The 27,951-nt window shown below is 35.2% G+C and overlaps 1 protein-coding gene across 7 annotated transcripts in view; it reads left to right on the forward strand.

The window, feature by feature from the left end:
- Positions 1–27,951, forward strand: part of PTPRK (protein tyrosine phosphatase receptor type K) — a 572,798-nt gene that overhangs the window by 274,202 nt on the left and 270,645 nt on the right. For all 7 annotated transcript variants that reach the window (XM_033235516.1, XM_033235515.1, XM_033235517.1 and 4 more), the window contains exons 4-5: positions 8,569–8,650; positions 11,034–11,149. In XM_033235516.1, coding sequence (XP_033091407.1) covers positions 8,569–8,650; positions 11,034–11,149 — 198 coding nt within the window. The remainder of the gene's footprint in view (positions 1–8,568; positions 8,651–11,033; positions 11,150–27,951) is intronic.

The following is a 27,951-nucleotide window of genomic DNA, read 5'->3' on the forward strand; positions in this document are numbered from 1 at the left end:
AAGGCCTGTATGTATTCAGGTAAGAGACTGTTGGCTTCTAGACTCTCTGGAGCCCTAATTACTCCCTGTAGACAGTAAAATCCTTATGTGAAGTCTTGATAGGGCTAATCTTTCTAAGGATCCAGCCATTTTTAATCTCAGGACATCTTAAGGAAAATTGTGCATCTGAGTCATGGAAGTGCTAAGGATAGCTAAAATCTGAAATTTCATAGGGGTTAGATGAAGAATCAGTTTGGACTTGATTATATGTCTTAATTGCCTTCCATATTTAGTTGGCATATAATTAGAACCCCCTCATTACTTTCTCAAGTAACTCTAAAATCAAAGAGTTTACAAATAGTCAAATAGTTGACTTTAGCACCTCTAAACTCAAAGAGTATACACATATTTCCCTTGCTTACATATTTTATCTATGTATCTTTTTGTGATTGCAGGTATATATCTCCTTCGGGAAGTAAATAAGCAAGTAAACAACCGATAGGAAAAGGCTGATAATAATTCATCAGTTTCAGGGTCTGAAGGCCTTGACTAAAGGCCTTTTCACACTTTAGACTCTTAGAAGTGGACTATTACATAAGTCAATAGGCAAACCAGCCTGACTTGCAGGGGTCTGACGAAGAGAAGCTCCTTTTCTCTGATATTTTCTGCTGATTCTTAGTTGAGAAACCACAATTCCAAATTGACAGTGTCTATGAGAGGAGCTACAGTGATTGACAGTAACTGCTAGTTGTACATTGCACTTTTGGTATCACCTGTCAGTTATGTGTATCTTGATCTTTATGTATGAATGAAAATAGAATATTCACATTTGAAAAGTAACTATATTCTAGAATTTTAAGTTTTCACGTAGCTACTGGACTTACTCTATAGAAAATCTTCTGGGGCCTATCAGCAGAAATTTATGCCTTAGAGCATTATTTAGCTGTTCAAGGGAGGTTTGTGTTTTCATGATTTCTAATATAGTTTGGGAAAATTATCTAGAACTTTCTCAAAGGAGTGTCATTGTATTATTTCAACACAATTTTGTGAGTTCAGTAAAAAGGAGCTAAATGTCTATTCCCATATTTCCCTTTCAGGCAAAACAGTTAATCCACATATTGTTTTCTGTGACATATTGGGACTCTTTGAGCCCTGACTCTCAACAGGATTCATATGGTTCAATGATGTTGTGAGGAACATGACAAGCCATTGCCCTCAATGAGTTTATATTTTAGTAAAGGAGATAAACATCAATTTTTTTTTTTTTTTTTTTTTTTTTTTTTGAGACGGAGTCTCGCTCTGTCACCCAGGCTGGGGTGCAGTGGCTGGATCTCAGCTCACTGCAAGCTCCGCCTCCCGGGTTTACGCCATTCTCCTGCCTCAGCCTCCCAGGTAGCTGGGACTACAGGCGCTCGCCACCTCGCCCGGCTAGATTTTTGTATTTTTTAGTAGAGACAGGGTTTCACCGTGTTAGCCGGGATGATCTCGAACTCCTGACCTCGTGATCCGCCCGTCTCGGCCTCCCAAAGTGCTGGGATTACAGGCTTGAGCCACCGCGCCCGGCCCAAATGTTTACTTAGAGTTAATCATGTAATTATAATCATGATCTGTTCATGGCTATAGCCTACAGACACTTTTTCCCAAATGTTCTCTAAGAGAGAAGATATTAATTCCCAAGTAACTTAGGTCAATGCGTAGTGTATTAGTCCATTTTCATGTTGCTGATAAAAACATACTTGAGACTGGGAAGAAAAATAGGTTTAATAAGTTCACACTTCCACGTAGCTAAAGGCCTCACAATCATGATGGAAGGTGAAAGGCACTTCTTATGTGCCTTGGCAAGAGAGATTGAGAATCAAGCAAAAGTAGAAACCTCATACCTCCTGAAAACCATCAGATCTCGTGAGACTTGTTCAATACCATGAGAACAGGATGGGGGAAACCGCCTTCATGATTCAATGATCTCCCACCAGATCCCTCCCACAACATGTGGGAATTATGGGAGCTACAATGCAAGATGAGATTTGGGTGGGGGCGCAGCCAAACCATATAATGTAGGAAATGTCTTTGCACCTTTTAGTTGTTTTTTTTTTTTTCCCCCTTTCAACCACATCATCATCCTTATTATTAGCTTTCACTGGACCTGAAATCATTTTGTCTACTCATCATGAACTTGGGTACCAGCATAATTTAGAGTTGCTATCTCCACTTTCGAGGCTCATCATCCTGCTGACAACATCAGTATATGTGTGGAGAGCACCTGGATAGTTTTTTCACCTCACCACTTCCAAAGGTCACCCCTCAGTTTACTACTCTGGTTACACAGATGTTGTAATATTGCACAACTGTTCTAACTTTATTCATATGTATCATACTTCCCAAGCATAAACCTATCTTCTTCTGCTATACTCATTTTGCTTAGATCATCCAGTAACTTCATGGAGAGCTCCAATCCATCAAACCATCTGTCTTTAGCTAGTTCATCAACTTAACTTGCTTATCATCAAATGAAATCAAAATTTGATTGCATTGTGATAACTTTTGTTATACAATTGCTGTTTCCATAAACTCGTTACTGACTTTTATTCTATCCACTTTTTCTGGGCTTAAATTAAAAAAAAAAAATACTGAAAAATCACACCACCTGATAGATTTTGATCACCAGAAATTCAGGGTTATCAATTTCAATTGGGTTCAAATATAACTGGAAATTCTACTACTATATTTTTCTGTTCAGTTCTTTTTGTTCTTCTACTCTGTATTTCAACTCCTTTCAATTTTCTCCAGACTTCAACCACTCCTTCTTTTCACCAGTCCATTACTTATAGCTAAGAAAATTGTAGCCATATAATGGAAACTTCCTTAGCTACCAGTCCTAGAAATTACATTTTTATGCATCTTCTCATTTCTTCTTACTATAAAAAAGGCAGAGAGAGCCCCTCTTACAGCCTGTAATTTGGATTTTATCCTGCTTCACGCTAATAGTTATCACTTCTTTCATGTGTGTATGCAAATATTCACTACCAAGTTGAATTATCCTCATCAATATCTAAACATGTTTAAGTGTTTCTTACCTTAAGAGTAATAAGAAAAATAAAAAAAAAACCTAACCTTTCCTTGATCCTATATCTTCTTCTATCCTTAGTCAAATTTATCTTTATCCATTCAGACAAACTTCCTATCAGCATTCTTAACCTTGCTGTCTCTGTGCCTTCACCGTGTTCTTCATTGCCCAGTATGGTTTCCACTTCTATTCTTCATACAGACCGCTCTTTCTTTGGGCATTTCTGAGCTCAATGTCACAAATAAGGGGCATTTTCAATAACCATTTTATGTAGTATTTGACCAGCATTGGGTTCCTGACATCTCTTCTCCTTTAGATACGCTTTTATTAGCTTTTGTGATGCCATATAATTCCATTTTCCTTTTGTAGTTCTACATACTTAAATATATATTTTTTCATTTCCCTCTGTCCTCATCGTAGCCTCATCTTCCTCAGTCGTGTCAGAGTTGAAAGTATAGGGCAAAGAGAGAAAAAGACTGAGGATACATCTTGTGGAACTACAATGTTTAAGTTTCACATGGTAGAATTCAATTATATGTAATGATGTTTATATATATGCACATCTATGTAATGTGTATACACACACACACATATATATACACACATACACAGACGTATATAGTCCTGTTATCATTTGTTGAATGTCTGCTTTTTGATAGACAGTATTTGAGCTTTGAGGACACAAGGTTAACTACAGTTCCTAAATTGGAGGTCGCACCTTGTTATGAGAGATGCAGATGCATGTGCTTTACTGGTACTCATAGAGTTGGATCTGTAGCGTTATTCTATCTTTGTGTGTGTTACAGATGCCTATTTTATTTGTTAATGAAATTTGGGCATCGATATTTAGAAACAGGTTTTGATTTGAGCACATTTTTTCCTTGAAGGCAGATGTGTGATTTATTTTGAATGTTAGCAAAATTTAATGTTTAAATATTAAAATAAAAAACAGGAATTGAAGGAGGTTTATAGGAATCAAATACTAGTTTATTCATGTGTTTCCAAACTGGGATTGGGGGGTTAGGTTTTTATTGGAGGGAGAAGGGAATGGAAGAAATATGATTTTAGTACATGTATCTTTTATGGCTATTTTCTGCTCATAACAGTGGTGCCCCTTAACATAGGATGCTTACTGTGTGTGAGGAGATGTGCTAAATGTTTTATGTGCATTAACTTATTTAATCTTCCCTATAAAATTTCCTTTATAGAAGAGGAAATTGAGGTTTACATTTTACATAAGCTAAAGTTACAGTTAAAGGGTATGAGCTAGGCTGGGTGTGGTGGCCCATGCCTGTAATCCCAGCGCTTTGAGAGGCTGAGGCAAGCAGATCACTTGAGGCTAGGAGTTCGAGACCAGCCTAGCCAACGTGTTGAAACACCGTCTCTACAAAAATACAAAAATTAGCCAGGCGTAGTGGCATGTGCCTATAATTCCAACTACTGGGGAGGCTAAGAATTGTTTGAACCTGGGAGGCAGAGGTTAGAGTGAGCCCAGATCATGCTACTGCACTCCAGCCTGGGTGACAGACGAAGAGTCTGTCTCATTTAAAAAAAAAAAAAAAATGAATCAAATATATATCTGACTTTGGAGCCTGGGCTCTTAACACTATGATAGATTGAAAGAATATTAAGGGGAATGTTTTTTCAGATTTTTCTAGTATCTGTAATATATTACATATTTCATATATTATTTAATCATTTCACATATACCATTCAGTCTTCACAAGAAATCTGTGATGTAGGGAAAGGCAGTGTTGTCAAGAGGAGACTACAAAGACCCAAGTTATTAATAACTTGCTTGGGTTACATGTGTTAGTAGACCAACAACCAGACCCCAGGCTTCTGGACACCCAGTTCAGCTTTCCATTATAGGAGACACTTCTGGACTCATTCAGTTTGCTAGAGGAAAAAGTTGTCCTTGTTCTTTAGGATTTCCCATCTCCCCCAAGTGTAATTCAACTTTATTTCACTTATTTAGTTAATAATCCAGGACTGTTGCTGGAGTAGCAAAAATTTGATTAGAATCATCACCTTCGGTGTTTCAGGTAATGGAGTGAAGTAAAAACGGCTTAGAAAGCAGAGCCCATTCATTCTGCTCCTAGGCTGGCCTCCTGGATGGTTTAAAGTTGACATCTGGTGTGGCTTTCATTGCTCTCTTCTTCTGGGAAGCCTGGTTGACTACTTGACATCAAGCATTAGATCTGACCTGAGCATTAGCCCAAGCTCGCTTTGCGTAATTAAGCTATTGAGATTTGTTTCCCCTGACTGGACAGAAGAGCCCTACAAGTTGAGGGCTCTGTTGAAGTGATAAAGCTGATTAGATCTTTAGCAGTAAAGGAATCTGATCTTAGAAATTTCTTCTAGCTCTCGTTAATGAGGCAAAGACAACGTTTAGCAGGGAAAATGAGGTCACTAAGATGAGAAACTTTTTTTTTTTTTTTTTTAAATAAAGAACCAATTTTGCCTCCTTTAAAATCAAGGCTTCAATTTATTGTCCTGAATAAAGCTCAATTTAAATGAACACATATGAAACTTTTTCTCAGGGGTGTAGTAATCTTGTTTAAAGTACAAGATTAAAGTACAACAATTCAAGAAAGTGAAGCTAAGATAGACCTAGAAGTTAAAATAATTTAATGAATACTGACAACAAAACTGAAATAACCAACAATGATGTATATTTATTATTAGAATGTAATTTTTTTAGCAAATGATTTTTAAAAACTTTTTTCTGTAACTTCTCTTTGCTTAAACCACTAATCAAACATATAAAACTTATTTTCCTAAGATACATTTATACAGACTTCAAGTATTAACACTGTTGACAATCACACTTTTTAGTTTAGATAGCACCTTTCCGTATGCTACTATTTAATCCTTAGAAAAGTTTTTCTGAAAGCTGTATTATATTCATATTAGGGGGTTAAGACTTAGCTCTAAAAGTTTCAAATCTCAAATTTATGTGAATCCTTAAGAATCTGTAAACAGGAGAGCTTGGAGTATAATACAGGTATTTTTTCGCTCCTGAGAAAGTGGTCTGTACCAGTGTTGTCTCAAGTTATACATTATTTAAAGTCTTTGATCCTATCCTTATTTCTTGCTAAGCTCTTGTTCCAGTATTTAGAAAATGGCATAGGAATTACGTTCCCACCAATACATTTATGTGAAATATAAACCATATGCATACACATATTGTGCACCCTCCTGTGTTCATAGATAGCCATCCTTCCATCATGAAGCATTCTGCTTACCACAAAGACCCCATCCTCCATCTCACTCTCATTTTATTCCAGTAAAAAATCAATTGTCATAAAGGGCAAACTTGGAGTAGAAAAGAAGTAACACAGGTGGTTTATGATTGGGACAGGTGAAGGGGAGATGAGCCATCCATTCCGGCGGCTTACCTTGTCTCATTGTTACTAACTTTGGGGTGGTTGTCAAGGGTATGATGTGAGACTGGAAAGGGTTTAATGGAACCATACTGCTGTCTTATCAATATAATATCTAGTCAGTGTGCTAGTTAAAATGAAATTCATTTTTTGAATTTAAAATTTACTTAACATTTTAGACATTTAAAGGAAATTTAAACTCTAAAGTCTACTTAAATGAAATACTCTGTGTCTTCTTTTTCTTGAGAGGCAATGTAGTAAAGTTTTCAAAAACAACCTAGAGGCAGGATAGCTCGGGCCATTCCCGGCTTCACCACTTGTTAGCTTTTATGCCTTGGTTCAATTACTTTTCTTTAAAATGATCATGAAAATAATACCTACCTCATATGATTGTAATGAGGATTAAATCAATTTATGTGTATGTATGTGTGTGATTGTGTATAGCTTGGGACAGTCTACTTTATATAGTAAGTGCTTGAAAAATGTTACTTATTATCAGCCCAGTTAATCAAGGTTCTCCTTCTCCACCACAGTAAAAATGTCCTGGCAGAGTTTACCGGAGAATACCTAAGAGCTAACCCCAAGTGATGCTTACTAGTTTCGGTTTCTCTTGACCTCTTTCTTATGTTAGATATTATTTGCCTTTACCTATGTCTTTTTGGAAAAGTCACCCTCCCAAATTTTCAAATTGCTGTTCTATTTCTGCACAACTGCACCAAGCTTTCATGGTTTTCACCTCCTCCTACTAGAGGTTTTCACCACTTCCTAATAGAGATTTTCAGGCTATACTAAGCTAGAACCATAGCCTGATCTCAGAATTGGCAGATACTCCCATGGGAAAGAATAAAATGGCTGGAGATTATTAGATAGCATCAGAGAGGCTCTCACCTCGTAAAATGTGTGTGCATCTGGATGCCATTGTTTACACACATATCTGAAATCTTTAAATTATTGTTATTTTAATATGCCTGGCCTTTTCTAATCCTTTTATTAGGAGTGTTGACCTGCTTGAAACCTCCTGGTACCACCCTTCCTTTCTTAACCATTCGATGTTGACTTTATATCCGTTGGTGGCCTTTTCAGTCTTGACCTTTCATTTCCAGTAGTTTTCTTCTCTTATTTATCTTCTTATGCCATCTTACTCACCAATCACTTTAACTTTCAAATCGGTAGCTTATTCCCTTCCATGGAGTTAACTGATATCCTTCATCAGATAACTTTGAAATTTATACCTTTATTTTACACTGATAATCTTCTCTTCCAAATCTATCTATCTAGTTATTACTTAAGCATTTTCCCCTGTGTGTATCATAGGCCAATCAAATTTGAAATGTTCTAAACGTACTTCATTACTTTCTCCCTCGTTTTCTTTCCCTTTCTGTATCAAGTTTCCTTGAAACTTCAGCTATTTAAAACTCAGATTATTTTATTAATATGTTCAGTGGTTTGCATACTGCTTAGAACATAGTAGGTGCTCCATGTATGTTAAGTAAACAACAAAAATGGAGAAAGTCAGTAGGCGAAAGTTTACTTTTAAAGAGATTTTCCATGTCTGCCTAGTCATTCTGTTCCTATATATTTCCTCTTCAGGAAATATAACAGTACTTGATAATAGCTACTTAAAAAATGTAAGCTGGTAATCCCAGCACTTTGGGAGGCCGAGGCGGGCGGATCACGAGGTCAGGAGATCGAGACCATCCCGGCTAACCTGGTGAAACCCCGTCTCTACTAAAAAATACAAAAAACTAGCCGGGCGACGTGGCGGGCGCCTGTGGTCCCAGCTACTCGGGAGGCTGAGGCAGGAGAATGGCGTAAACCCGGGAGACGGAGCTTGCAGTGAGCTGAGATCCGGCCACTGCACTCCAGCCTGGGCGACAGAGCGAGACTCCGTCTCAAAAAAAAAAAAAAAAAAAAAAATGTAAGCTGTTTAACCTCTGTAATGTAATTGTTCTTCAAATTTTGTTTTTTGATTTGTTTACGTATACAAGATTTAGGAAATTACTTACGTTCAAAGATTAAATTTTTAATTCTTACTGAACAAAAATTAGATTCACTTGTGCATATATTTAGCTATTCCCCTCCACTGTAGACATTCTTTGAAAGTGATTGTTGTACATCTTTTCTGTTTCTTTTTGACAGGTAATATTTGAAGCTGAGGTCTCAGGAGGGAGAAGTGGTTATATTGCCATTGATGACATCCAAGTACTGAGTTATCCTTGTGGTAGGTTGTGATTAAGAATTGTATTTTTCTATGTCCTTTCAACACTTGCCTTATATTGGCAGTGACGACTGTTTGTGTATCACTTGGTTATTGCTGTCTCTCTTGTTATTGTTAGTCCTAGCCTTCTATAGAGTTTTAAAAGAAAACGGATATATTTCTAGAGTTTTTGAATCAAATATTTTTCAGACTTGTAACTAATTGTATACATATTAGGAGATTCTTTTAAATTATTTCATTACTGAGAACAAAATATACACGCAAAGGCAGCGGTCAGGAGGACTTGTTCATTTTTTTGGCACTATTAAATTGTCTAGGAAAACAGAAGAATAACAAATCAGTTCAACAGAAAGGAAAATATAAAGAAGCCTCATGAAGCTATTTGATCTGCTAAGTTGAGGGCTGGGTTGAAATTAAGAGAAATAATTAGTTCATCTTATTCCAAATTTAGGACTACTTTTTTTCCTCTGTCATAATAAATACCTGGCTAACTCATGAGGTCAGGAGTTTGAGACCAGTCTGGCCAAAATGGTGAAACCCCATCTCTACCAAAAATAAAAAAAATTAGCCAGGTGTGGTGGTGTGCACCTATAATCCCAGCTGCTCAGGAGATTGAGGCAGGACAATCACTTGAACCTGGGAGGTGGAGGTTGCAGTGAGCGGAGGAGATTGCACCACTGCACTCCAGCCTGGGCAACCGGAGCTAGACTCCATCTCAAAAAAAAAAAAAAAAAAAAGAAAAATAGAAAGCAAATGAAACAAGAAACTCGGTTTATTAATACACAGTTTTGTTATGCCCTTAGATGCACCTTGGTTGGCCTTCAGACGGTGTACCTAAATTTGTGTTTACATCACATTCCATGAAAAACAATTACTGCCTGCATTCAATAGAGCCAGGCAAAAAACAGCTGGCATAAATTCAGTCTTTGCTTGTATTTCCCAACAGCAGCATTTTATAGGGCCTGTGAGTTCTGGATTATCTGTTCAGCAGTCCTCTCTAAGAAGCATCTCTAACACATTGTAAGCAGCAGGCAGGGGCCCCTTGTGAGGGCCAAGACCTGTGCTCCTGCTGAGTGCTTGTCAGACTCTAGTGTGCTTCAGAATCACCTACAGCTGTGGTAAATCACAGATTGCTTGGCTCTTCCCCTGGTTCTGATTCAATAGGTCTGGGGTGGGGCCTGACAATTTGCATTTCTGATTCCAGTGCAGCTGATGTTGCTGGTCTAGAGTTCGTAAATTGAGAACTGCTGCTTTAGCTCATGTTCCAACTCAAGAATTCCTTATTTTAAATCTCTTCCTGAGAGGTAAGGCACTAGAGAAAGATGTAGCCAGTAAGCGTCAGATTATATATACCATGTGGTGGTTGGTAAGAAAAAAGAGAACAATGGTGGTTGGTAAATTCTAAGAAAAAAGAGAACAAAATCATCTCACTTAGAGTTCAGGTGGGTTTACTAAGTTATTTCAATCTGTAGTTTAAGAGAACTGTGTTTTTATCTACTGTTCATTTTTCACTTCTTGAATGATAGGTGTTAAGGAAAGGCTTTCATAAGTATGTAGAAAATTGTGAATTGAGCACAGCAGCAGTTTTAGGGTGATATGGTCCTCCATGAGCTTTTCTTTTTACTCATGAGCATTAGCTTTTGCTGTTTATATAAATTTCCTTTCAATGGGAAACATGGATAAGGCTTCAGTTTTAAAAGGTAGTTTCAGAGAATACTTGATAGTCATAAATCTCACTTACATTTTGACTGCAGTCATGATTTTTGTTAGTCTAGTATGGGTATTTATTTTGGATTCATATACTATGGTTATAATGGAACAGGAATAAACTTACCAGTTTCTATTTGCAAGAGACAAAAATATTCCCTTGTTCTTTGAAATGCTGGAGGGTTATAACTACTGATTTTTTTTTTATAAAGATCTAACTGTTTAAAATGTAGCCTAATAAGTTCAATAGCCGTGTAACTGTCAGTAGTTTAGAAATCATTATATGTTTTCATTATATCTTTATATTAGGCTCTGATTTCATGTCAATTTGATCTCTTTTGGTTGCTTTGACTTGTAAGCTTGTAACTGTTTTATTACCATCCATATGCAACATGCCATGGCAGCAGTTCAGCAGCAGTTGTTGAGTGCTCACTCTGTAGAGAACAATACTCCAGCAATTATGGACAGTAAGTAACAGAGCTCCTGAGAAAAAGAGAACCATGAGAGTCACAGAGGAAATGGTGTCTTCCGGCACAAAAAAGCCCCTCAGTTTTCTTCTTTCTGATGTTAGTCTTGACCAAAGGTAAAAACACTAGCGATAATATTCAGCTGCAGAAAAGTAACATGGCATGTTTTCTTCGTGTGAAAACAAATACATTTTTTTTTCCTCCCTTCACAGATAAATCTCCTCATTTCCTCCGTCTCGGGGATGTAGAGGTGAATGCAGGGCAAAACGCTACGTTTCAGTGCATTGCCACAGGGAGAGATGCTGTGCATAACAAGTTATGGCTCCAGGTAAGGCCAAGTTGGCAGCTGAGCTAAAGAGTATACTTTAGGTTTTAAAAAAATTACAACAGGACTGTTTGTGGTCTCATCCTTTTGAGTGTGTGCATGTGAGTGCGCGTGCGCGTGCACGCATGTGGTGGGACAGGCTGTCTGCATGAGTTTAATTTAACTCATGTTAGAGGTTTCCTTTTCTGAAATAAAATACACAGGAAAATAATAAGTATTTTTGTTAGTATCTACTGAAACATAATAATTCTCTCTGTTATATTCCAACTGCAAAAAACTCTAAATCCATTTGAAATATGAATAAGAATGAGATATTTTCTTATTTAATAATATTTTTAAAACCGAAGTTACAAGAGTTAAGTAGGAACTGTCATACTCTGATAAATTTTTTAAAGTATTTTAAGAAGCCCTTGGGAATATTTCAGGAACTATGTATTGGAAGAGAGCCAATTAAATTTTTGAGTTTGAAGGTTAATCCCAGATCTGAGGTGAAGACATTTGCCTTGCACATATTAAGTCCTTAATATATTTGTGTTTAATTATGATTTTACATACATGTTGGGGGAACTGTAAATGGTGCATATAAGCAGATTTAAAAGAATCAGAGAGAACTAGAGACTAAGAAATATGCCTTGCCTTCAGGGAATTTACAGAAAGTCTACCTGTCAGTGCTAGAGTGCTGGGGGCTGGAAAGAGCTGAGAGCAGCTCTAAAGCCAGGAAACTGGGCCTAAAAGAGATGGCTATTGAGCTAAATATTTGAAGCTAGATGATATGTAAGTAATAATATTATCTGAGCACCTCTATTATTATTTTTTAGGTTCTCTGCATCAGAATGAGGAAAGTGATTTAATTAGTTGTGAATTTTAAATTCATGGGAATGCCAATAGAAACCAAAAAAAATCCTGATAAAATGAGCTTAGTTTCTTTAACATAGTCATCATGATTTATTTTACTACATCCTTTAGATAGGTGAAGGTAGTGTTGGGGATAATTATTAGTTTGCGGGTGGTTTTAATGAAGGTTATAATAAATGAATATTGAAATAATACGTTATAGTGTCTGATACTGTGCTGGATGTTCTATGTGTGTTATTTCATCAAGTTCTTACAGCATTCCAATTGGAGGTTACAACAGGTGTACTTCATATTAATCTAATTATTACTACTTTTATAACTCATTTGATTTTCAGATATCAGGATACCATATTTTGTGTCCAAATATGAAAAGGAAATGAGGGTCCTTTTTTTCTGTGATTATGGTAATTTCTCCTACAGAGATTGAAAAATAGGATAATTTTTCCTGGAAAGCGTATTGTATGATGTACAACCTGTCTTATCAACTAATTGTCAAGTCAGTTTTCTTATTTCTCTCTCTATGCCTAAATAATAGTTTAAGAATGATTTTAGATATATGTTTTGCTAGTGATTTTTTCATTTAGATGGGAACATTAGCTGGCATTTAGCTTTAGTTGTGAGCTATATGGTCTTTTCTTGGAGACTAGAGGCTCTGTAGGTCTGCCCTTGGTTTTATGCCTCAGGATTTAATGTGACATTGAAATAAAAAGGGTTTTGTATCCTCAGTCACCAGCTGCCTTGTGGCAACAAAGACTTTCTGGACCCTGCTGGTCTGAGTGGGTGGTAGTCCAAATACTGCTCATTTTTTTTTGTTTGTTTGTTTGTTTGCTTTCTCTTTTGTAGATAGTCCATTTCATGATGGTTTAAAAAAATTTTCCTCCTGCCATTTTTTCTAACAAAGATGAGAGGTAAAATATTCTATGAGACTTCTATGCTGCTTTCTCCCCTACTTCACCTCCTCACCTCTCTTTTTTTCTTTTTTTTTTTTGGTGTCTGCTACAGAACGGTGAATTTGTGTATTTCTCTTCCACTTTGACATGGACATTGCCTCATTCTTCAGTAGTGTGCATATTCATCTTAATTTATTCAAAAGCTATTTTACCTTTTTCAATTATACCACATCAATTACCTTAACTTATTCTTTTACATCACTCTTCTCAATGTACAAGAAATATTGAAATCTATCTTAGGGTGTTTTCAAATTAAAATAAAAACTTTTACTATGAAATTATGTGAAAATGAACCAGATAAGATTGATCATTACATATCAATCAATTAGAAGGTGGCAGTGACTTAAAAAACTTGCCCACCTTTTGCTGAAAGTAAAAAACATAATAAAGCAGGAAGAATTCTGGTTCCAAAGTAAATCTACCAGCTAACTCATGCAAACAGATGTCAGATTATTTTCATTTCATGTAGAATAACAACCTAGAGTTCAGGAAGCCCAGTTCTTAATTCTAACTTTAACTCTAACCCTCCTAAACCTTTTAACCCTGTTAATGGCAGTGGCCTTAGAGATTTCATTTATGTGTTCTGGGACTCAATTTGCTTATTTATAAAAGGAGATTCTGAATAGACACTAAAATCCCTTCCAGCTGTAAGATGCTAAACTAGGTGTTTAGGTTATTTTTGGTGGCTTGAAACATGGCCTTGATAACCTTTTTGTGTGGAAGAATGAAAAAGTCTTGTTATTCATTTTGCATGGGGAAAAAATGGTACCTTAAATTAAGTATCATTGTGAGAACAAATGCTCAAAATATCTGCTGCTAGTACTGAGAATGAATGTACTTGAAGCACTCAATGAAAGGTCATTGCAGTCTATCACAGAAGTAATGGAATAATACAGCAGTTGTTATACCTGCCATGGTCAGGCAAAATACCAAATGGCAATCAACTTTGTATGTCCTCCAAATAACTTACATTATGTAGTATTGAGTTTCAATTGGCAAAATGTTGTCTAAATATGGGCTAAAGTAACAAAGACTAGAAAAACAGCCAATTTTCTATTTAAAAGGAAAAATGATACACTATAACTCTGTGAAAGGTGTACAGAATGTAATGCTTGATCATATTTGATATTTAAAATAATTTATTATGAAAAAACTGAATAATTTATCTTACTTGTGTATTCCTTCTAGGTTATAATTAATATATCAGTCATTGTTGTCTAAAATGATATATAAATTGAGTAAATTGAAAAATGCAGGGAAAAATGCAAACGATGAGTGGCCAGAATTAATCTAGGATAATTTCATAATGCACATTATGGTGGTTCTGAAAATGTCTATAGGAAATGATCTTTCTTGTAAGAATTGGATTATACAATTATAGAGTATTTGAAGTAGGTTTTCTGTATTTGTAGGTATGTAGGAAACCATGACAAACTACATAAACCAGATCAACCTTCTTGTACATGCTAAATGAAGTCTTGATACATAAAACCACATCAAATGTTTTTATAAGTCTGAGTATCAGTAGACTAAAAATATGGTGAAATCATGAGGTTTTCTGGAACATGGTTTTTAAAAGTATGTTATTCAGTACATTTATGCACTAAAAGAAATTTAGAATAAAGTCTTTACTCACCCTTAGAGAATTTCCAGATTATTTTTCAATTGAGAGCTCAGTGAAGTAGCATGTATTCTTGATGTAAACATAATATTTTTTGGTTAATGATTTGTAAATTTTTTCCACATGAACAGACATTTTTCAAATCTTGTAAGTTGTAGAACTAAGCCATTTTAATTTTATAGTAGTGTTCTCCTATCCTTGGGGGATACATTCCAAAAAGCCCAATGGATGCCTGAAACCGCACATAGTACCAAACCCCACATATACTGTTTTTTTTCCTACATATACATACCTATGATCAAGTTTAATTAATAAATTAGACACATAACAATAATAAAATAAAGCAATTATAACGATATACTGTAATTAAAGTTATATGAATGTGATCTCTCTCAGCATCTATCTTTGTACTTTACTCACCCTTCTTAGGATGAAGTAAAATGATAAAATAACTCACATAATGAGAATAAGTGAGGTGAATGACATAGGCAGTGTGATATAGCATTAGGCTACTATTGGCCTTCTGTCAATATGTCAGGAGGAGGTTTGCTTGGGGCTATCCTGGATCACTGAGCCATGATGATTTTGATGGTTGGGATGTCAGAAACACGCAATGTCAATGACTAACAAATGAGGGAAGGCACAAGATTTCATCACGCTACTCAGAGTGGAGTGCAATTTGAAACCTATGAATGGTTTATTTCTGGAATTTTTCATTTAATATTTCAGACTGTGATTGACAGAAGGTAACTGCAACTGCCCAAAGTGTGACCTTGGATAAGGAAGAATTTCTGTATTCCTGAGAAACTTTCAATGATACGGAATTTGTGATTCATAACTTGAAGCTATGATAAAGCTCTACTTATGGGAAATAAAATCAAAAGTGAAATTATAACATATAATTTACACTGGAATGAAATAATAAAAGCATCTGGTTATATTCCTGAGATGTGTCAAATAATTTTCTTACAGGAAAAATAAAAATTAGGTTGTACACTTTTATAGGCTAGAAATGTTGATTATTTTTAAAATTTGAATTTATTTTTGAATTATTTTCAATATTTATTGAAAATATTTAAAATTCAAAACTTTTCAAAAATATTCAACTATTTCAATATATGAATATTTTAAATATTTTTGAATTATTTTTTAATTTTTAATATCAAATTATCAATACATACTTGTACATATTTATGGGGTACATGTTATATTTTTGGAACAAGCATACAATGTGTAATGATCCAATTAGGGTAACTGGGGTATCTATAACCTCAAGTATTTATTATTTCTTTGTGTTAAGAACAGTCCAATTCCACTCCTTAAGTTATTTTGAAATATATGATAAATTGTTTATTATAGTCACCCTATGGTGCTATTGAACACTAGATTGTAACTCTTACTATTATGAACACTGGATAAACTGATTCTAGGAAAAAGCAAATATATAGGCAACAAATGAACACATGGTGTAGCAGTTCCATACCTAAGTATTTACCCAAGAGAAATTAAGACATGTGCCCACCAAAAGACTTGTACAAAGAAGCCTATAACAGCTTTATTAATAATAACTGATAATTAGAAAAAACCTAAATGTCCATGAACAGGATAATAGACAATTTGTGTCTCATTCAAACAATGAAATACTGCTTAGCAATAAAAGGATGAACTGCTGATAATGCAACAGCGTGAATGGATCTCAGCATTGAGATTTTGGAAAGAGGATAGACATGAAAAGCTTATATACTTTATGATTTCATTTACATGAAGTTTCAGAAGAAACAAAACTAACCTGTAGTGATAGAAATCAGAACACCTGTTGCCTGTGGGGACTAAGGATTGACTGGATGTGGGCAGGGGGAAATTCTCTAGGGTAATGTTAATGTCATGTATATTGACTGGGGTCTTGGTCTATGAGTGTACATATATTTGCCAAAGATTAAGATCTGTCCAATTTACTATATATATATATATATATAATTTTTTACCCGATTAAGACACAAATGAGAAAAAAGTGAATAAGTGACACATTTTATCAAATAACAAACTTACTGGCAGTGCTAATCAAGCCATAGATGGTAATAGCCTACAGGCATTACTTGCGTTTTTGTCCTTCTTGTCTATTTCAAGTGATTTGATTAGGTTCAATGGTAATTTGTAATCATTAGTCTAACTTGAAATAAACATGTTCTGAGTTTCTGCTTTAAGAACACCTTATAACTTGAGGATATGAAAGGGTTGTAACTGGGTTTGGACTGAAAGTTTTGTATTAGTATTCTGTCATGAAGGTCCAGTATAAGTAGACACCTACATGGTAAATCAAATAGAGCCTATTGCTGCAACATCTGTCAGACCATATGCTTTGGCTTCAGGTTCAGTGTAGAAACTAAAATGCTAATGACCCCATCCATCATTACAGCACTTGGCAGGCATGCATCATTGAATTGGGCAGAGAAATTCAACAGTGGAGTTATTGAAAGTAGGGAATTGTGTGGGTAGATTTGGTGGCACCATTTGTTTTGGTGAATTGAAATGAGGCTGTTTAATGTGTGACTGGTAATCCTATGCAGATTGCCATCAAAGCTGTGGCAATTGGGCCAATCTGTCAGTAGTCGCCGCAGGTGCTGGCACTGTGCCTCCTCCGTGGGCCTGCCAAAACAGGAGAGTCAGCCGCCGCTTCACCCTTGGTGAGGCTCATGATTGCTTAGAATAGTATGATACAGCTAGTTGCTCAGCCAAAGGAAATGTCATTCCTTATGGAGCAACACATAATTTAAGCAATGGCTTGAGAGTACTAATTGGAGAGTGAAATCAGTAAAATGAGATGCAAATTGCTCTCAAAAACAACTAGAGAGAGGCTGACCCCCTACGGTACCAACCGTTGTCAGTGAAAGAGCAGTGAAAGTGGTTGGTCTAAAACTTCTGACTACATAGTGTGTTACCTGTTCAGGGAAACGCCGAAGCCTTGTTCCTGTACTCCATGCAAACATCACGACATAGTAGTGGGAATCTAAAGCATGATTTCTAAACAACTGAGTTAATTGGGAAGCACAAAAACTTTAGCTGATGACAACATAGCACTACACGCTTTCAGAGGCCAAGTAGTTATGGCTCACAGTGCTCTTTCTGATGCCCCCATGCTGTAGTATTTTTCTGTGCTTATTTATATTGCCATTTGGCAGGCCTAGATGTTTGTAGAATATTTAATTTCTGCAAGAGATTTTACTATCCTGACACTATGTATTTTAGAAAAAAAATTGATAATTTTCCATTTATTATAATGAAGGTAAGCTTCCTGAAGAAATTACTGCATGCTTCGGAACTGCAGTTTACAGTGAGAAATTCTTTGGAAACTAATTTGAGAGGAGGTTTTTAAAATCACCTTGATGAATACATAATATGTGATCAGCTCACGCTAGGTAACATGCATAAAGAAAAAACAATGCAATGCAATACAGTAAGAGTTGCTCTAATGTCTGGACATGGTCAAAGTTCTGACATTTTCTAGGTAAAAGACTTTAATAATGACTAACACACTTCTACAATATTAAAATAACAAAAGGTAGCATATAATTACAAAGATAGTAAGTAAACTTGAAGAATGATGTCAGAATTGCTAAAGGCACATGGCACAAATATATCTTGAGATTTGTAGAAGACTACGTAAGTGACTTACTACCTTGTAATGTAAGGAATATACAAATGGATTTATTTTGTTCTTTATAGATCCTAAAGTATAATAATGACATGATTTGAAGCTTATGGTGAGAGCTATAAGCTGATTATAAGGGAGAACTTTGTAATTGTAGGGCTGTTGAAAGCTACAATGAGCTGCTCTAGGAGGTAGTAAAATTACAATTAGTCCAAGTATCCAAGCATAATCTGGATAAGCACATGCTAGAGATGTAGAAGACATGCAAGCCTGAGGCTACTTTTTAAGATACTTTTGGCGCTGACACGTGATTCTATAACTGCATATTGGAAGTCTGTATAGAATCTAAGGACTGTACTATTTCAGAGATGAGCATGAGCAACGCAGACGGGAGTGTTTGGTGAAATCATTAGAGAAGACTTGATTGAAACTTTGAAGTGTACATAAGACTTGAATAAGCAAAGGTGGGCATGGTTACTACTGCAGATTCAGAAGGCAGAAAGCACACCGTATGTATGTGTGGGGACGTGGGATAGGAACCGAAGGAGAAGGATCTTACTCAAGTGGAAGGTTCACCATGAGGAGTGGAGCTAAGTAGAGTTTATGGAGAAGTTGGTACTAGACCGTGCTGGAGATTGCTGGAAGAGGAAGAGGCTTCTGTTCTTGGTGCAGTCGTCAGGGAATGAGGGCCTGATTCTGGACAGTTTCAGTGGAACTGGAAAATCGTGAGTAGGAAAGGGGAGGACAAATTAAGAAACAAAACGGTTTGCGGCCTGGTTTGCACAATTTTAGAGAATTTGGGAAGATGTGAGAGTGAAATAATAAAGACAGTTTTGTACATTTTCTCAGAGTTTATTTTTAAAAGATAGTCAATAAGTTTGTTTTCTTAGTTTCTATTTTTGGAGCTCTTTTGTCTGTTAGAACCATTGTTTTACTTTTTACCTTTTTCTACCTTTATAATTTCATGTAAGTGATCCTCGGTAGGAGTGAAAAATGAGGAGACATTTCAATTCCTTTGGACTCTTTCTAGCTTTAATAAAAATTTACCAAGACAATTTGAAGCTTGTGACCAACTTAAACCTCTGAGTGGCCCAGACGTCACTGCGGAGAATTAGTCTATGGGAAAACTGTTGGTGCCTTCAGCCTTGGCTGCTTCTGTAACTTCTGGCTCACAAGACAGGAGTGTGAGGAGTGCAAACCATGTCCCTCATGCTTTCCTAGTTTATTGTCACCTGGTCTAAACCTTAGCTGACAGATGAGTACTAACTTGCTATTTAATTCTAATTTTCTCTGCTTATCTTTCGTTTAAGCAGTAGTGATTTTGCCGTGTATATATTGGTTTACAATTAATTCTGATCCACTTAAGAGACCATGTTCTCTTTGGTAGCTAAGGGCCAACACTCTTGACAGTCCTGCTTTTCCTTGGGCCATTGGTATATTCTAATTCATGGCATTATCTTCTTTCTGCATAGTTTTATATAAAGAATTCTGCTTATAGGTCTTGAGATAAAGTCACCGATCTCACATCATGGATTATAAGGTTTTCCTTCTACTTTCTGGCATTTTGGATATGTAACGACGAGCATCATAATGTTTAATCATACTTATTTTTTAGAATTATTAAATACTCCTGAGGTCATTTTGGTTGATTTTGTGTGGCTTTCTACCATAAAGAGATCAATGCCTTGCAGATATAAAGCTTTCTTTTCCTTCTTTAATAATTTATAAACTCTGAATTTAATGTCTACAGATTAATCAATTCATAATTGATCATAAATGAATAATGTATATACTATTCTTTACCTTCCTTATCTATTCTCGGAACAGGACTATACAAGCCTGGCAGTCATGGAAGTTGAAGGATTGCTTTTTATCGATATCTAGAAATAATTTACTTCTCTTTCTGTGCAAGAACAATGTGCTCTCCTACTGTTTGTAGAACTGCCCCTTCAGTGTGTTTCTAGGTGTGTCATGTCTAGCACTTTATAACGTTCCCGTTGAGCTCCTGGGATCAATATTACAACATGGAGCATTGGCAGGTCTGGTTTCTTCTTTATGAAAAGTAGTCTGCTGGAAAGATCTAAAATTTACAAAATTATTTTATTGTAAAATAAAACAGAGGTATAGAAAACCATATAAAAATAAAAACTATTATGACTCACTATTGGGTAAACATCACACAGGACAAGAAAGAGAGCTTGCCAGCCATCCCAGAGGCACCTTCCATGTGCTCTGTGCCAGGCATAACAGAGCTGTCTCTCTGCCTCTACAAATAACCGCTCATGAATTTTAACCCTTGCAGGTTTTTTTTGCAGTTGTGCATGCATCCCTAGACACCATAGTCTTATCAATTTTTAAAAATAGACATCTTTTTAAGTGGCTTTTAATCTGTAGGTTTGTCCTTTATTCCTTTCCTCACAATTTATCTGTTGAGCCTAAGATGTTTGACTTCTAGCTTCCTCTGTCCACATTTTGCTGATTGCATACTAATGCCCTCTTCAGTTCCACATGTCCCTCTTTCCTCTCTATTTCCTGCAAATTGGCAGCCAGATCCAGGGTCAAGTTTGATCCTTTGGCAATGTCATAGGTGGTGCTTGGTATAATAACAGGAGGAACAAAATGTGTCATCTTTCTTTTTGTGATCTTGGCAGTCTCTGATGATTAATGCCCATATTTATTCCTGGGGGTAGAAAATTGTGATAGTTTATATTTTTTTTTTGTTTATTTCTTTTGTATTTGTTTAGTTGCTGAAAAGATACATACTCCTCTTAATCTACTATTTGGTTACCCAGTAACACAATTCATCAAGGAAAGGGTAAATACATTCTCCAATCTTTGCTATATTTACTAGTTTTTAATATGAGTTGGTTCCCTGTTATCCTGCAAATATGACTTATTTTTTTCTTTTAATATCATTATATTAACTCATGGATTTAAACATATTTAATGGAGTTTAATTTGTTGCAATTATTATTTCTATTAAATCTTAAATTGTCCCATCTTTGCTTAGTGGGCACCTCTCCAAATTTGCTCCTGATTCTTTTTGATATGATTATTGTAGGCGTTGAGAGCTTCCTTGGTACCTGGTACTGTGAGATGTTTCAAATATTCCTCTGGATGTGGGATCAGTCATTTTTCAGTGATGCCCTGTTTAGTTTTAGTAAGAAATCATATTTCAAGATCATGATGTGGGTTCTGAGGGGTACTCATTTCTAGATCTTTTCAGTGAATAGAGCTAAAAAATATGTACACATACATTTAATGATAAAATACCTAATGAGTTCATAGGGATATTTCAAGTTGAAGCCTAAAGTTTTTTACTAAATGTTTATCCTATTACAACTTTTCAAATACATTTTATTTCCACACCGATATTCTTGGTTGTCAGTGACACAAGGGAAGATGGATTTAGAATATATCATAATTATACATTGGTTTTTATTTCATATTATTTTGAAATTTGTACTAAAGCTCCATTGTCAGCATATAGCTATTGCATGGATAATATACTCTCTTCTACTTAGCTCTTATTTAGTCTTACTTCTAAATGTAACTATGTTTTTAATATTCAATATTAGTCCACCTGTCGTATCTAGTAATTTTGAACATCAGAGACACCTCTTCTGCATTTCAAATTCCTTAGGATCTGCTCATGGGAATAATATTCCCTGAGTTCTTAGAAGTTGATAATAGTCTTTTTGTGCCCTTGATTCTTAAGTCGATTTTGCAGTATATAAAATCTTTCATTCATATTTTCTTAAGTAACTTAAATAATGTTACTTCATTTTCTTTTACAGACACAATAGGTACAGTCAGTCACCATAAAGCCGTGGTGGCTGTCTACCTCTTTCTTCTAGGTACGCAAATAATTTTTGTTTCTAACTAATCTTATCAGAATATGTATCACAGTAAGTCACTCTGAGTTACTATCATCATGTATGTGGTATTTTCTTTATGTAGTTTATACACTTTTTTTAAATTTTAGAAGTTTTTTTTTTTTAAATTATAATTTTTAGTACTTTATCTGTTCCCTTGATCCTGTAGAGACTTCTGTTTTCTCTGTGTTTGATCTTTACCTATCATCATTGATCACTTTCAAATATTTTTATTCTCCTTATTCTAAACATTAAAAAGTACTCCTTTTTTCGCTTTTGTCATTCTTCAGGAATCATCTGTTGAGTTTACTGTAGTTACTCATGATTTTTTTTTTTCTCTCTCTATTTCTTTCTTTTTTTTTAAAATTAGACTTTAAGTTCTGGGGTACATGTGCAGAACATGCAGGTTTGTTACATAGGTATACACATGCCATGGTGGTTCGCTGCACTCATCAACCTGTCACCTACATTAGGTATTTCTCCTAATGTTATCCTTTCCCTAGCCCCCCACACCCTGACAGGGTGTGATGTTCCCCTCCCTATGTCCATGTGTTCTTATTGTTCAACTCCCACTTATGAGTGAGAACTCATAATTTCTAAAATGATATTTCTTTAATTTCTAATTTTCCTGAATTGTCATTTCATTTCTGAGTTTTATTGTTTAAATTAATATTGTTTCATCTCATGAATCATTTCCTTAATATGTTTTAGTTTATCTTGAAATATTATGTTGTGGTTTTGATCTGGTTTGTGGACATATTTTTCTGATTGACTTTCATTGACACTAAGGATCATACTCTGTTTCTTATTTTCTTTTAATCTTATAAAATCTTTATGTGGGTTTGATCTTGATACTTTTAAGTTATTCATTTTTATGTGAAATAAGTTTTCCTGAAGTTTTAAAATGAGGTGGGGTTCAGGAAACTTTAGCTGATTTTACAGATTTCCCTCCTCTGTTGCTTTGAGTTATGTTTTAAAATATGGCGGCTTGCCTTTTGGGATTTCTGGGATTTCCCACTTTTGTTTAGTCCTTCTATTTCCACATTCTCTTGTTAGTCTATCTGTTATGTGACAGGTTCAGAAAGATTAAAAAACTACGCTACTGCCATCAGCTTCCCAGAATCCCTCAAATCTGATGGTTTCATTGCATTTGTCTTCTGGCTTCACCTGCCTTCCCTCTCACTGTGAATTGCATGGTTTTATAGTTGTGGACTCATATGCTTCACATTTCTACTTTCTACAGTGCAGTGTGAAGCAACCAGCCAATCCCATTATGTTTCTTTGTTTGACTAAAATGTTCTAAAGTAGCAAATACATAGTTACCAAAACGTTGCCTTCTATAGATACTTGATTAGGAATATATCTAATAGTGATACTTTACATGCCTCTACTGCTACATCATGTCATGGACTAGGAGTGTCTTCTTTGCCACTGGCAAGAGAGGTTATAGGTACCTTTAAATCTAATCAGATTGAAAAATAAATTTCAGTAAACCCAGAATCAGAACCAAATCAGAAAGTTCATCCATAAAAATCTGATTCTCTAGAAGCACTTCTGGTCCTAAAATCATCTCTATCCCTCAGGCTTCAAGAAGTAAAGCAGAACACCAGTAGGAGATAGATTTGATTTTATTGAAAAAAAAAAAAAATATATATATATATATATATATACACACATAATTATAAGATTGTATATAGTAGGATTTTATTTACAAAATTGAAGAGATTTACTGCACAGAATTGGTTTATGTGCTTGTGCAGATTGGCCAGCAAGTCTGTAGTCTGTAGGGCAAGCCCTTGGGCAGGGCAGGCTAAAACACGCATGCTCAGATTGAAGGTGTTGTTCACTAGTAGAATTTCTTCTACTTCAGAGAAGCCTCCCCTCTGGTCTTAAAGCCTTTTAACTGATTTAATCCAGTCCACTCAGATTATCTAGGATAATCTTATTTACTAGATTTTGGATTTTAAGTCCATCCACAAAATGCCTTCACAGGATCACCTAGTTTGGTGTTTAATGAAATAGCTAGAGATTGTAGCATAGGCAAGTTCACACATCAGAAGACTAACACAGTTATCAGGCAGATTATTTGCTTAGATATTGTTCGGATTATCATCTTCATAAATTGTGATTATCAGTATTTGCTATGAATACTTTTACACAGTAATCTCATAAAGTATTCTCATCGTCACTGTTGAATAAGCAGGTACAAATACATATCTCCAATGTTAGATGAAAAGGTAGAGATTTGAGAAGTAATGAGAAATGATTCAGTTCACAAATGGTTGCTTCAGGGCTAGAACCTGGGTATCATCCCCAGCAGACATGGTTCTGTCTACTTACACGTGCTCTCTCTTTGTGGCTCCTCTTATTGGTCACCTTTTCTCCCCATTGCAAAGATACCCATGCTTCTTAGGGTGAAATTCCTTTTCTTGTTTAATGGCTGACTTTACATTTTGTTATACTTGATTAATAATTCTGATTCTAGTATTTGCTATCTCCAGCACATTTTTACCCTGCCTTATTTCAGAATTATAATATTTACCACCTTTTCTATCTCTGTCAAATACCATTTACCTTCTTCCATCCTTCCATTGCCAGAAAGTCAGTACTTTGAAGTTATTATTGTCATTTCAGTGTAATTTTTTCTAGGAGAACACTATTTACTTACTCTATTGAAATAAATATAATAATTTCTATGACCATAAATAAGAATAAGTGCTTCTCTCAAAATAATAACATAGTATTTTTAATTTTAGAAATTTCTAAATTATTTTAAGTTTTCTATGAAATCCTTTCATGTTTTTAAAATTGTCTTCAAAATTATTTCATATTCTTAGAATTATGGAATTATTTTGTTCTTCAATAATAGTGACTGTGATGATGATAATATCTTTATCATCCTGTGAGACTGAAAAAATTTCATACAAATCTTATAGAGCAGACAAACTCCAGTAAGGAACTCTCAGGTCCTTGGGATTAATTTGGCTGGAATATTGTAAATTTCATGTCAGCCTCACTTGGTCATAGTTGTGCAAATTTACTTTGGAATTAATTTTGACAACTCATATGCAGTCTTCTTGATGCTGTTCAACAGGGGCCTAAATACCAAACATAAGAAAATAGGTTCTTTCTAAGTCTTACAATTTTAAGAAGATGAGAGAATCATATATCATTATGTTCCCAGGAAAGTCAATGAAGAAGTAAACATATAAATAAATGTAATTTGATTATTTTCAAGTCAGTAGGCTTGAAATAATCTCGGCATGTATTGTCAGTGTGGCTCTTTTTAGTCTGAAATGAAACTGTATTAATTTTATTCCTCAAACTTTGAAAAGAGACTCTGAAGTAAAGTGTAGCATATTTTAATTATACCACATTTCTTTTAGGATACTTTCAAGCTGAAAGTGATAGAAAACCAAATGTATTATTTCATTTAACAAAAAGTCCAAAGAGAAGTGGGCTGTAATAATTGTTGGTGTCATTTCAGAGATCTAATCAATAACTTCCTCTGTCTCTCTACCTGATATGCCATCCTAAGTGCATCAGCATATCCCTTAGATTGGACTGCCTCATGGTGATAAGTCAGCTCTTCCAGGTTTAGGCATGACAGTAAGCAAAAGCAAAGGGAATCCATTTCCTTATATGTCTCCTTAGAAGTGAGGAAACCTTTTTAGAATAACTTGACCAATTCTTCTCATACCTCCTTGGCCAGAATATGGACACACACCCCATTTTTAAAACATGTCACTATTAGTGGAAAGAAGAATCACGTTAACCTAGTGTTGATGACCCAGTGTGTTTCCACGTGTAACATCTTGATGCATAACCTAGGGATCTTGTTAAAATGCAGATTTTGATACAGTATATCTAAAGTGATCTCTTGACTCTGCATTTGTAACAATCTGCCAGTTGATGCTGATGCTACTGTTCTGTAGACCACATGGCAAGGTGTTTGGTTAATACCCTGGTTGGTTGAAATAGATGTTGGAGAATCAACCATTATTAGTACTATATTCCACTAGGAATGGGACTTGTCAAATGAACACTGCGTGCACTGTGCATGGTGAAGCTTACTGTAGTTGAGGAGAGGAGTGATAACATTGAGGATAACAGTGACTTGCCCAGGGTTACTTGGTAAGTGGCAAGTTTTATCCAGCAACTTGTGTTGGAGAAAAAATAAATACAGAAGCCTGAGATGGATTGGGGGGCAGGATGGGAAGTAGGGAAAAAAAGTAGTGCTACGTTATAATCTCTTGGATCATATGTTTGTGTGATTCATTTTTCAGTACTTCTCAGAGTTGGATATATATTTGCAATGGAGAAATCATATATAAAAAAAGCAGAATAAAGAGCCTATAACTGAAAAACATAACAGAAGCAGAGAACTATATGCAAACATTGCTTCATAAGAGAGAAATTTACCATGACTTCTTACATTGTCCTTCACTAGCACTGCCTTCTCTGATAAGTTGATGGTGTGTAATCAGGAAAAGAGCTATTATTTTGGATTTTAAAAGGAAAAGTTATTTTTGACTTCTAGAATGTACATGTTTTAAATTGTTACCTTTAGCTCTGATGAATTATTGGAAGCCAAGTAAAGAAAGCAATGTCTAATATAGATTATATTAGCCCATTGGAACAATGCCTTGGTTAAACCTCAACACCAAATAATCAATTTGTTGGACAGGAACTGTAATCAAAATGAACATAACAGCTTTGGTTTCGTTTAGAGGAAAGTCTGCTGGATTTTAGGTCCTCAAACCTAGTTTTGAGTTTTAGTCCTGCTAACAGGCTATGCATCACATTTCTAATCTTAACTTTAATTGGATATGACTGTATCACAAGAGTTCACAAGAGAGAGAAGCCACAGAACCAGTAACAGCTGACATAATATAAGGTATATGGAGGTGCTTATTAAATGACTATTGAAGATAAAGCTGAATATTATGACTCTGTTAATTTTGTTTGTTATTTTATTTCAAGAAATAAATATTATATAAGTCTTTTGTACTCATTACTTGTATAATATGCATCCTATATAAGCATATGTATTTATAGTTATATTAGTATATTAATACACACATATAAACATCATGTAATATATCAACTTGGTGATACCTTGACTGGATGAGCTTAAGTATACCCCTCAGCCTCTCTGAGTTGTGGTATAATTAATTACTTCTGAAATAGCTTGGTGTCAGTGATCTCTTGGTGTCCTTGAAATTCAATGTTTTTGTAACCTCCCTTTATTATTAATTTGGATTGATGATTAATATGTATTTTATTGTAACTTATAAAAGCCTAAGGAGGATTTATGTGACTCTTGTCTCTAACATGTTCAGTGAATTTAATTCATTTTAACAAAGTACTTGAGCCACCCACTAAATAAAGATAATATATATTAAATCTTATGGAGGAAATATATATATATATATATATATATATATATATATATATATGAGAGACATGAAACCCTACCTTCAGAATGATTTCAGTATACAAACAGATGAAAAGACATTTATAAATATATCATAGTAGAAAAGATTTAAGATAGAAAAGCCAGTTAATAAGTTTTTATAATCTTTTATAGAGTTTTTGAGGCAGTATCCATGACCCTGTCAGCAGGAGTAGAAAGGGAAGAGTATATATGAGCTGATGGAATGTGAACTTGGGGCAGAGGGGAAGGAGCTAGATACCATAGATCAGGTCACTGTGGAAATCAAGTAGGAATGTGTGCAAGTTTTTAATCTCCATTTTTGGATAACACAGACATTTTCCATAAGAACAAATGACCAGTTTCTGCAAATGTCAGTAGTTTTAGAATAGTTGATAAGATAGTGCAAATTCAATATTGG

The sequence above is a fragment of the Trachypithecus francoisi genome, unplaced genomic scaffold (assembly GCF_009764315.1).
Source record: "Trachypithecus francoisi isolate TF-2019V2 unplaced genomic scaffold, Tfra_2.0 Lachesis_group15, whole genome shotgun sequence".
Classification (NCBI taxonomy): Eukaryota; Metazoa; Chordata; class Mammalia; order Primates; family Cercopithecidae; genus Trachypithecus; species Trachypithecus francoisi.